This window comes from Sprattus sprattus, assembly GCF_963457725.1.
Source record: "Sprattus sprattus genome assembly, chromosome: 3".
Lineage (NCBI taxonomy): Eukaryota > Metazoa > Chordata > Actinopteri > Clupeiformes > Clupeidae > Sprattus > Sprattus sprattus.
The window spans coordinates 30,786,096-30,797,817 of NC_137922.1; the positions used below are offsets into that span (position 1 = coordinate 30,786,096).

The 11,722-nt window shown below is 39.8% G+C and overlaps 1 protein-coding gene across 1 annotated transcript; it reads right to left on the reverse strand.

The window, feature by feature from the left end:
• Positions 1 to 7,020: 7,020 nt before the first annotated feature.
• uts2r (urotensin 2 receptor) lies at positions 7,021 to 8,969 on the reverse strand (the record flags this gene model as incomplete). The annotated part of the gene is made up of 2 exons (XM_080835240.1): positions 8,933 to 8,969; positions 7,021 to 8,126 (listed from the first exon to the last, which is right to left on the reverse strand). Exon 2 carries the CDS (start codon positions 8,110 to 8,112, stop codon positions 7,021 to 7,023), a length of 1,092 nt encoding a protein of 363 aa, XP_080691366.1. The 5' UTR covers positions 8,113 to 8,126; positions 8,933 to 8,969.
• Between the last annotated feature and the right edge of the window lie 2,753 nt (positions 8,970 to 11,722).

Sequence of the window (11,722 nt, forward strand, 5' to 3'; positions counted from 1 at the left end):
TCCTAGACTTAGGTGCTACTATTAGGGATAAAATATTTTGTGAATTGCTCTTAGTAAAAAAAAATAGGAGTCCTAAATTTAAGACTGACACGCCCATTATTTTTAGGAGTTTCTCCTAAATTCGCCACTTATGAGCTACTTTTAGCCCTAAGATTCTTTGTGAATACGGCCCCTGATTTACTAACAGGATTGCGCCCATTTCAGGCGTAAAATAGCGGTTGTAAACATAAAACGGTATTTACTAAGGGGGCGCATTTGAGTAGGAGCCGAATTAACGCTTTATGGGTGTGTACCTGCAAACAGGAGGGATGGCACAGAACCGTGGGTGGTAACCTGGGCGTGAAGCGCAATTTAATGGGAGGAGAGAAGGTAAGTGCGCCTAATGATGTCTTGCGAGGTATTTACTAAAACTGCCTGGCGAGCGCACGTCTCTGATTTGCGGGCTAATTCTCCGCCTCATAAAAGCACGTCTTAACCAGGAAGCGCATTTCCATTGAGTCTGAAAACGTTGATATGGCAGCAGTTATAAGAGCAAGGTGAAGAAAGAAGACAGAGACAGCGCACAGAAAGAATTTTTTCAACTGGTATAACACTTTTTCAGTTAAGCGAACCACAAATCATTAGACGGTGTTAACCAGCCACGCAATACTTCAATTACTGGACCAGATCAGAGACGAAATCGAACCCTCCACCCGGCGATCACATTCCATTCCATCAGTTGTTAAACTCAGGACAACATTACAAATATTGGCATGGGATCATTTCAAACAGTTATAGCATCAGCAGTTGGTATATCTCAGCCTTCACTCAGCCAAATATTCACCCAGGTGCTCGACGCATTGCTACGGCACACTGGTCAATGTACATTTCCCCACTACGATAGCTGAAATTAAACTTTCCGAACGTAATTGGAGCCATTGATCGCACCCACATGTAACCAGTCCCACCTTCAATCCACGAACACGTTTACCGAAACAGAAAGCACACATATTCAATGAATGTCCAGGTCATATGTGATGCCAACATGACCATTACCTACGTGGTAGTGGTCTGTCCATGAGTTTTATCTTCCGGAAAAGTGCCATCTATCCATGATTGAGCAACGGTGATTTTGGAGAGGCCTGGCTACTTGGTAAATGTATTTGTTTCAGTGGGGATATATTGTAGTGAACCCATGTCCCATGTAGAACGTATTAATCTCGCCATGTACACATCTATATTGTTATAAAAGACAGTTTATGCATTAATGCCACCAATAGCATATTATTTATAATCGTGTTCTTTTAAACATCTCGCTGTAGGTGATGGCGGGCAAAACAACAATATAACCCATTGAATCAGATTCAGTGATTGAGCGAACGTGAACCAATATATCTATGTCCTCTTCGCTGAACCTTAGTTTTTTCTTTCTCGAATCTCCATGGTGGCAGTAACTTGCAGGCAATTTGCCTGGCAAAGGCGCAGATCAAGCTGCGGTCGCAAATCAATGTTAGTAAATCAGGCCCTTTAAAGGGCGGAGTAAGCACAGAGTGCCCAGCGCAGATGTGGTTTGATAAATACCACGGAAAATGCGCAAAAACATCTGTGTGCAGATGCGGTTGCAATCTTAGTAAATCATGCACTAAGTTTGGCATTGAAAGAAAAAAAGGATGTAAACAACTAAACATAGGCATTGAAACACCTGCTCCATACGATAACTATTTCCTCATTTTTTTATTGTGTTGTTCTTTTTCACTGACAATCTTCAAGACTTGTACTTGTTAGTCTTCTGTTTAATATATGTTTAGTCTATTTTCAGTGATTTTTTGCATGGAAAGTATTTTTTCAATGACTGTGCTTTTGACCATTAGCTTGCTGTTTTGGGGCCGTATTCACAAAGCCTTTTATCTTACCACTAGGAGTGCTCCTAACTCGCGCTAAAACCTTTTACGTAGGAGTAATTTCTTAAAAGTGATTCACAACGGCTCTGAGACCTACTCATACTAAGGATAATACCAACTCCTAAGCTTAAGATAAAAACTCCGTTGCTATGGATGACGTCGCTTCTCATGCACGAGTTTAGAAGGGGTGAGGACGGTGATTGGTTGTTGACAGGCTCTCTCATTAAAAACTCAGTCCTAACATCCCCCTAACGATCCCACTAAATAAACAGAAAATAAGAGAATAACCTAGGCTTCAAATTAAGTCATATTAAATAGTTATGGACAGTGCACTTAGCAGAATGCACACGCATGATGACAAGTTTGTGCATCCAACGAGAATGACGCTTTGCACGTTAAGAGAAAGAGAAATTGCCGAAAAAAACACGGAAATTGCATGAAATCAAAGAAGTAATAATTAAAGCACCCTGCAAACTATGCGTGAGGCATGGGAGGACATATGTGTTAACATAAATGCTTCATTCCCTGCCGTCTGTCGCTCTGTCGATGACTGCGAGAAGCGGTGGTATGCGCTCCAGTCACAATGTAGGATGGAGATTGCGGAGTGGACTTTAAAAGAGCCGTCGCGGCTACAGGTATTGTGTCACCAAAATAGGCCTCATGCGTATACTTGCATGTTGTAGTTCAACTGTGCTCCCGGTTGTGGATTGAGGAAGGGTGTCAAAAGCCATGTCTTGCATGGATGGCCACTGTCACGTCACCCAAGTGGCATCCAGCAGGTACATGGTGCCGCTCAAAAAGCTGGCGCAGACCGCGCTCTCCATTAAACTGCGCGAATCGTGAGTAGATCCAGGCCACTTCGCAACAATATCCATGATTGTGAAATTTGGATCAAACACTATCTGTGTATTAATTGAATGTACCTTTTTGCGGTTTACAAAGACGTCCTCATCTCTGGATGGAGCAATTATTTTAATGTGTGTTCCATCGATGGCACCCACGACACCGGGCATTCCTGCAAACGCCATGAAATTGACCTTGATCCTTTGAAGTAGCCGATTGTCCAAAGGGAACCGGATAAACTGTTGTACAATGTGTGGTCTACAGAGTGCGGTGATTGCGATATTCTGACGTCTGCGTTGCAAAGTTGCATTTTCCCCGTAGCCAAAAATCTTAATGTTATCAAACATTTAACTTCCGGACTGATTGGGTTGTTTCGGATAGTTGGAGACGTGATTGCATCCCGCACTAATTCTAGTAAAATGTTGATGCCTTCACGGTTTAAACGATATCTTCTCAACAATTCAGAGTCGTTCATTGTCTCCAACACGTTACGTCTGGCTTCAGCCATTTTAAGACTTTTTGTGAATAGGTCTTAGTGACTTAGGAGTCCTCATGAGGAGTTTTAAGCTGTCCTTGACTTAGGTGCTACTTTTAGGGATAAAATATTTTGTGAATTGCTCTTAGTAAAAAAAAATAGGAGTCCTAAATTTAAGACTGACACGCCCATTATTTTTAGGAGTTTCTCCTAAATTCGCCACTTATGAGCTACTTTTAGCCCTAAGATTCTTTGTGAATACGGCCCTTGGTGTGGAGGTGACCTGGAATACATGCACACAATATTTTTATGTTCTTAAATTTTAGTCATGTAACTTCATTGACATTGGTTATGTCCTGTAGAAAACTGGTGGTCACAAATCATTTTTGAAAATTACTAATGGTTAATGAGATTGAAACTATTTGATGACTTGACATTGACATAGAATAACCCAACAACAGGATGTAAGACATAGGCAGGAAAAGCATACACCAAGGTCAGTTCAAGTTTAGATACTGTATTTAGCAAATTATTAATCCAAAGCGACAAATAATAATACAAATACAACAAAAAACAATAATACAACAAAAACAATTAATGCATGATTTAATGATAGCAGATACTTATCGAGACAATGATCACAATATCAACAACAAAAATAATAGCTTGACGGTAAACAATAATGATAATACTTTGGTGCCAAAAACAGCTTGGTAATGTCAAGGGAGAAAACTTTTAACTACATATAATAGGAAGATAGAAAGAAGCACTGTGTCGAAATGAACAAAAACATAGTTGGACATACATTTTTGTGACCTTGAATATATGGTATCAGTGTTATTTGGAATATGATCAGCTGTTTAAAAAAAATCAGCTCAACCAAGTATTGGGCTATTTCAGCCGAAGCCATTTTGTAAAGCCAGGGAATTCAGAAGGCTATCACTTAAATGACAAGGATATAACTATAGATTATATATTCTCAACATTTTAGACAATATTTTAACATTTCTATTTTGATATTACTCCTGTCATTCCATATATTCAAGTTTCATTCCATATATTAAGACTTTCACTCCATATAATTAGAGTTTTCAGTCATTATATATATAATAATTTCCTAAATGGCATACCATAATATACATACATACAAACATTCACACACAAATATTTGATAGTGTATAGTTTTTTTACCCTAAGACAGATATACATAAATAAATAAATACGTTTCTGGGGGTGGCTAAGGAGGAGGTAGGAGTAATTAGTCCTGTTGTAAATTTAGTTCTGATTCTCACCCTCAGAAGAACTTCACTTGCACAGCTGAATAATGGCATTCCTGGGAAATGTTCTGGGTGTTGAAGAAACTGTGTGTGATAAGGAATTCTTCTTTATAGCCTGAATTTTCTTTCTTTTTGTTTTGTTCTTTTTGAGTATTTACTTTAGAAACTTTGTGACAGCAACTATGTTAATGTATTTAGCTGAATCCTGTTCTCAAGAAATATGACCATCTCATTAATCCTCAGCAAGTCAAATGAGAGTTGTCTGTTTTTCCTTTTTTTTCAGGATTTATGTTATGCAGGAAACATAATTCATATAAGACAACTTGGTGCAAAACATGTTGTGCGGGTTACAATCTTGTGTTTCTTTATGTGTGTGTGTGTGTGTGTGTGTGTTTCTGTGTGGTAGCTTGTAAAATGTGTTTTTAGAAATACAGGGACAAATGTGCCTTCCATTGGCATCACACAATAGACACACTCTCTCTGACACACCCACACACACACTATGTGATACACCTACACACACACACATACATCATGCACGTATGTGTGCACACACACACTCACGCGCGCACACACACGCACAGCGACACAAGCCTGGGAGGAGAGCATTGAATTCTGCTGACCTGTTTCCTTTGGAGCTTGCTGTGGAAAGGACAGGTGATAGGTTGTTTTTGAAACCTAATAATAACTGTGGAAATGCTTGACTGTATTGTGTCTGGTGGTGCTTTATAATATCGAAAGTTTACAACAAAGCTTTTGCCTTTTCTTCAAAAATAGTATTCAAAATAACAGCACTATGATCAACAATTTGTTGTGTCCTTGATAAACCCAAGGTACCTCAAAGGGAAGCAAACATTCTAATGATCCCTATAACAATAATCTGAGGAAAATTTGATGTGTATGTAATAATATATTATTATTATTATATATCCAGCTAAAGATCAAAATGATGTTACTACTATCTGAGAAATCTAGACACATGGACCTTTTATGAGGAGCTGAGGACTAAACAGAACAATAGCAGACCTTCGTCAAATCGGCTGCTTTGTCATTTATTTCCCCAGTTAATTACATCAGTTTGAAGCAAACAATGGAAAAGCAGGCGAGTCAGATTATCTCTTTAGCTTGTAAAATTAAATCTCCCTTTTTTCTAACCTTTTCAATATATTAAGTTTCCCATTGATTTCCCATGATTGTTGTACATGTCTGTCAGTCAGGCTTTTCTCTTTTTCTGTCTGAGTTATCAATAGCTCAAATCTTGCTCCAAAAACAAGCCATGAAAGCGAGTAGAAAGGGTGAAGAAAGAAGACTGGAAATACAACTACACATGTTGTGTGACATGGAGGTCTGATTGGCCTGTGTTCTCTGCCAACAGGAACAGAGAGGTGTTTTCAGTGGTAAGTGGCTAACACACTTACTAATCGACATTACAGTGGCTAATATACATTAATCTGATAGTCATATGCTAAATACTGGACCAGTAAGATGGATGAGAGTGTGTGATACATAAAACATACATACCGGTACAAATATTATGCTGTCCTTGATTAATTAAATATTGATATACTCAGTATTTCAGCTTTAATACTGTTTTGTTGCTCGAAAGACACTGTAAACTGTAATAAAAATGCCATTTGTTGATTGATTTTGACAGAAACTGACTTGAGTTTGTTATTACAAAACCTAAAATGGGAACAGAAAAACAATCCTAGTAGGCTACTTATGATTTTGACCTGGGGCCGATTAAAATAACAGCTTTCAGCATATTCATATCATAATATATATTGCCGTGATTTGTCATCTCATTTGTGTAAAATGCTATGACAAATGGCTGTTGCAGGACTCTGTGAATCTGTTCTAGGTACAAAGAAGAAAAATATTCATTCAAAAAACAACTATAAAAACCAACGCGGATCATGCACATAACCTAGTGAATTCTTCCTGGCATAATTCATTTCTTCAGAAGATTTGTTGACATCAAACTATTTACTTTTTCCTCTTTGTTTCAGACCTAGTGCTAAGCCACACATGGTAATTCTCAATGTAAATTACAAACATCACGGCCTGTGCATTCATTTATTTTCTAACATGGACATATCTCAGTATTGCTTATCATTTGGTTCAGAGGACTATGAATTTCTGAACTATTATTGTTACCTTGCTGAAACCACTACAACCTCCATTTCCCAGAAGGATCAAAAGTAAATTGTTCTCAACAAACATACGACATTACAGGCCTTGGCAAGAACCTCTATCTCTCTGCCAGAAATGTGCAGGAATCGATGGCTCTGTTTCATACTGAGGGGTCAAATCTAAGAAAAGGGTTTTGTGGTCTCATACCATCAAACCTTAAGCCTTATAATCATAATTATTTTAGATAGCGCTAATTATTTGAATTATCTCTTGAAGAAAAGAGGTTATAGAGGAATCCGTAAACATCGATAATGTTTGCTGTGATCACACAGGGTGAGTGTTGTGGGCATGACGGTGGGCCTCATCACTGCTGTCCTTATCTGTGCTGAAGACTCAAACGGTAGGACCTACCTTACAAACTGCTGTTGTTGGTGCTGCGTGAAGTGTGTGTTAGCACAAAACTCTCTGTGCACTGTTGACTGCTGGAGGACAGGGAGCGGTGCGGGGAGCGTTCAAAGCGGTTCCGGCGGCTGAAGTAGCTACTTGTGGTCCAAGTCCTCTGGCGCTTGTGCAGATAGTCTTTATAATTCTTCGTTAGCAATGTGTAAAGGAAAGGGTTGATACAGCTGTTGCTATACGTCAGGCAGGTGGTCAGGTAATTGATGATGCGTTTGATCTTGGTGGAAAGTATCATGGCTGGGTAGAACATGCCTAAGAGCTGCCAGATCCAGAAGGGGAGGAAGCAGGCCCAGAAGATCAAGACTATAGTGAAGATTAGGTAGAGAACCTTCTGGTTAGGGAGCTTTTTGGTCTGCTTGAAGGTCTCTGTCTGGGAGATCCAGTACGTACGAGCAAGTCGAATGTACAGGTAGCCGATAATCATCCCAGGAGCCACTATGCTGGTGCAAAACAGAAAGGAGATGTAAATCTTGTAGAACAGTGGATCCAGTGTGGACTGACAAATGAGCTTGTCATTTACTGACATGAGCTTTATTCCAATGAATATTGGTAAGGTAAGTAAGAGAGAGGCAGCCCACACAAGCATGGCAATAGCCTTGCGGTAGCTTTTGGAGCGCTTTACTGTATCAAGGGGCTTGAGCACAGCAAAGTAGCGCTCGGTGCTCATGACAGTCAAGGTGAAGATGCTGGCATGCATTGTGAGAAAATCCATACTTATGAGGATCTGACAGCCCACGTCCCCAAAATACCATCCCTTTAGAAAGTGTGTACACACCACGAACGGGATGGTGAGCAGGTAGAGCAGATCTGCCAATGCAAGGTTGATGATGTAGATGTACATGGAGGCTGCCGAGCGCATCGACTGGCACATGACCACCAGGGTGTAGATGTTACCTGACACGCCAACTAGACACATAAAGGAGAGGATGGTGCCGATGGTGAAGGTGGCGGCTGAGTCCTGGGATGATGCGTTGAGTGGCTGCTCAGTGGTGTTGGGAGCCTGCTCTGACAGCCCCACCATGGGTTTCATGGAAACGGTGGACATCTCAATGCAGGAATCTACATAACAGCCAAATGAGAAAGCCACAGATTTACACAGCAAACCAAGAACAGGATTTGTAGTCTGCATTAGTGATTAGAAGAAACAAACTTAGTTATTATTTAATAATGCAATAATCAGTGTTATTTAAAAACACATCGCCTACAAAGGATATTAGATGCAACAATGTAAAAAAGAAGGGAACAAATTGTCAGAAAAAGAGATGGGCACGATGCCTTGACAAATACATTCGATATTACGTTCCTTTTTTTCCTGAATAGTAATGCTGCCTAATCCACGTTAAGGAGATGAAAGCAAAGATACCATGCCCCCAGTTTTCAACGTATGTAATGCGGTTGAGAGATGGGAAACAGATGCACTGGATTTTTGCCATAACTGAAGTTGAGCAAAACAGGGCATTTATGAAGTGGGAAGTCATTATGACACAGTGAACAATAATAGTAAAGTTAGTAGAGATACATGCTAAGACTCTGGAGTCCATTATGGCACAGTGAACAATAATAATGAACTTAGTAGAGATACATGCTAAGACTCTGTTATCAGTTTATTTTACTGTACAGTGAAATAATTTAAGAATGTTTTCAGTTCCATCTACTGTAAGGTGCCATTTTTAGTATGAATGCAATTTTATTTTTTATGAAATAAGTAAAATAATAGTACACTTGTTGTCATTACAGCAAAGTAAACAATAATTTACTACCTACTACCTAATGTTTCTCTGTTCTGTTCTCATCTGCACTGAAAGAGAAGGGGAGGTTAAAGAAGAAGGCAGCAGTGGCTTTTAAAAGAAAGGAAAATGTCCTACCTTGATTTAATATCCACAAACTGATGCGTTTACTGTATGAATGAGAATTAAATGCTCACTATCATTTTCATAATCCCTCAGAAGTTCACTTATAGAGAAGGTATTAGGTCTCCAGGACACTGAGTGATCAAAGGCATCTTGAGGTTGCATTTAATAGCTTAGAACGCCAGAATCCAAATGCTGCAAAAAGATCTCCCTTTGGAATTTGAGTTGTCTTCTATCTTCAACATGAATTCACCAGGAGAAAGGTAGTCAGATCAGCCTTAGATATGATTCCTCAGTGTGGATGGCAAGTATTTTCCACTCAGGATAAAAACCTTCCAATTAAGTCTTGATAAAAGAGTTATTGTTTGATAGATACAATAAAACATGAACAATTGATGAGGAAATAATTCAACAAGCCTCTCTCATTAACAGCTAGATATGGAAACAGTTCCACACGCAACAATCGCTGTTGTGTTGAGGAAGAGGTTTGACAGGCTGCAGCCCTTGCAAGTCTAAAGTGGGAGGAGAGAGGAGGGTGGGAAGAAACAAGAGAGGGACAAAAAGAAAGAGAGGCTTGGAGGAAAAGGGGGCAAGGATCAGTAAGAACTATGCAAGAATATTATAGAAGCCTATCTCCCGGTCTTGTTTTGATAAGAGCAGCTTGTAGTACCCTTTTCAGGATTAAGTGATTGCAGCACTTGCTGAAATAGTTTAGCCACAAACCACAGAGTGGTTTCCAAAATTCCTATGATAATTTTGTCAAACTGTATCTGACTGAATTTTCTTCTTATTAAGCAAAAGAACATAGGAGATTGATGTAACCAACACATTCCTATGCTCCAAAAACGTTTAGCATTGCATATGGTGCATGTTGAGCCTTAAGGTGAATCATTTACAGACCTTACGTCCTCATCTAGGTGAAGCATAATAACAGCGGACGTTCATAAGAAATTATGAATGGTATTTGATTCAGTATTCATTCAGTGTTGTATAATGTCAACATTTCCAGGGACCCTTATTTAATCTATCTGCTATGTAATTCACCTAAGGATATTTAATCACACCCTTGTTAAACAAAATGGTTTTAAAGTATGAGAGACTAGAGCTGGCTAGAGCAGCATTTTCTTTTGTCAATGACCATCAAATACACTCAAATGAGACATATTTAGATGGAGCAGATTGTGCTGAGGGAGATCTCATGAGCTATCTAAAGGTCATGGGAGACTCTGAAATACTTACTTACAAATGTGAAATTCTTACTTCACAGAAGCCAATAGGTTCCAGTTCATCCTGCTATATTTCTCAATCCTTCACTCTAACCCCTTTTTAGAGAATGCCTGAGAAATACATCTCTGGCTTATGAGTAGGCCTATACTTTATGTTGCTTCTGTATGTTTTCATAAACAAATGTTTGTTGGTAGTCTGAAGAATAAGAATAACGGTTTTGGTATTGTTAAATATCTATGCAATCATATGTTGTGATATACTGTAGCTACAAGTGGTAGTCCCTGGGGTCCAAGTAGTGGGTTCAAGTCATGACATACAGCAGAATTGGGAAAGCCTGATTTCAACAGGAGGTTTTAGGAAATGTTCCTAGCTGTGGCCAAGTAAATCCATACCGAATTTCAGCTTTGTAGGTTAAAATATATCACAATATGTAAGTTATTGTAACGTGCGGGGGTGGATTGAATCCAAATGCTCGACTCGGAGACAGAGGTTCTCAGGAAATGCTTTTACTGCGCAGTAAGGATATATGGTAGGCCTACAGTTCAGCAATATACAAACAAATCCAAACAGTGTCGGGCAGTGGCAGAAGTCGAGGGAAATCCGGTCCGGGTTCGAAGCACAGGTAAGGCAGTCCAATATTAATATCACAGTTCCAAGAAACGTCAGGCAACGAGGGAAGTCGAGGGTAATCCAATCCGGGGTCGATGCACATGTAGACAAGGGCAGAGAAGGCAGAGGTACAGACAGGGAGAGAGCAAAGGCAGAAACGATCAAACAGTCCGGGGTCAGAATTACTAGATCAGAAACTATCAAAGAACAAACGCTGGAACTCTTGAAACACGGGGGAAACAAAGACGAACTGGCAACGAGACACAGGAAAACACACAGACTAAATACACTAGGTGATGAGGAACAGGTGCAAACAATCGGTGGGGAGCAGACAATCAACCAGGCGGGGCTCACACAAGGCAGGGAGTGAGTATCTGAAACGAGAGGAGATATGAGTAAACAACACACAACACTAGGGAAAATAAGATAAATTAGGAACATAACTTTATCTTAGCGGCCGGGACTTAACAGTTAGGCTATAGGCCTACTGAGAATCTCATGACATTTAGTCTAAAGCCTCTGCATGCCAACATGAGCATACAACAGGTTTCATGATCATTGGTCCTACGCAATGGTACATTTGGGATGTTGAAATCTGATTGGCTGTTGGCAGCCATTTTGTTTAGGAGGGTTAATCGGCTCTTAAGGAAAACATTTCCAAATGGCGCCAAATTTCAAATCCATAGCCGAAACAATGGACCCTTCCGCAAACTCCGCCCCCCTTAGCAACGCTTGCTATATCAGTCAAGCATTCACGTTTCCCAGGTTCTCAGCATTGGTATGAATGGCGTGGCAACATGTTTTCAACCGTGTCAATTTCAGCCCTACCCAAAGAAATCACAAGCATTTTTTTGAAAAACGGCAAGATCTCAGATCGAAGCAGGCAAAAGGGTCTGCAATATGCTTATATAGGCTACAACCACGACATTACATGCCGTGTTTGTAGACAGACAAATGCTAAGGCTAACA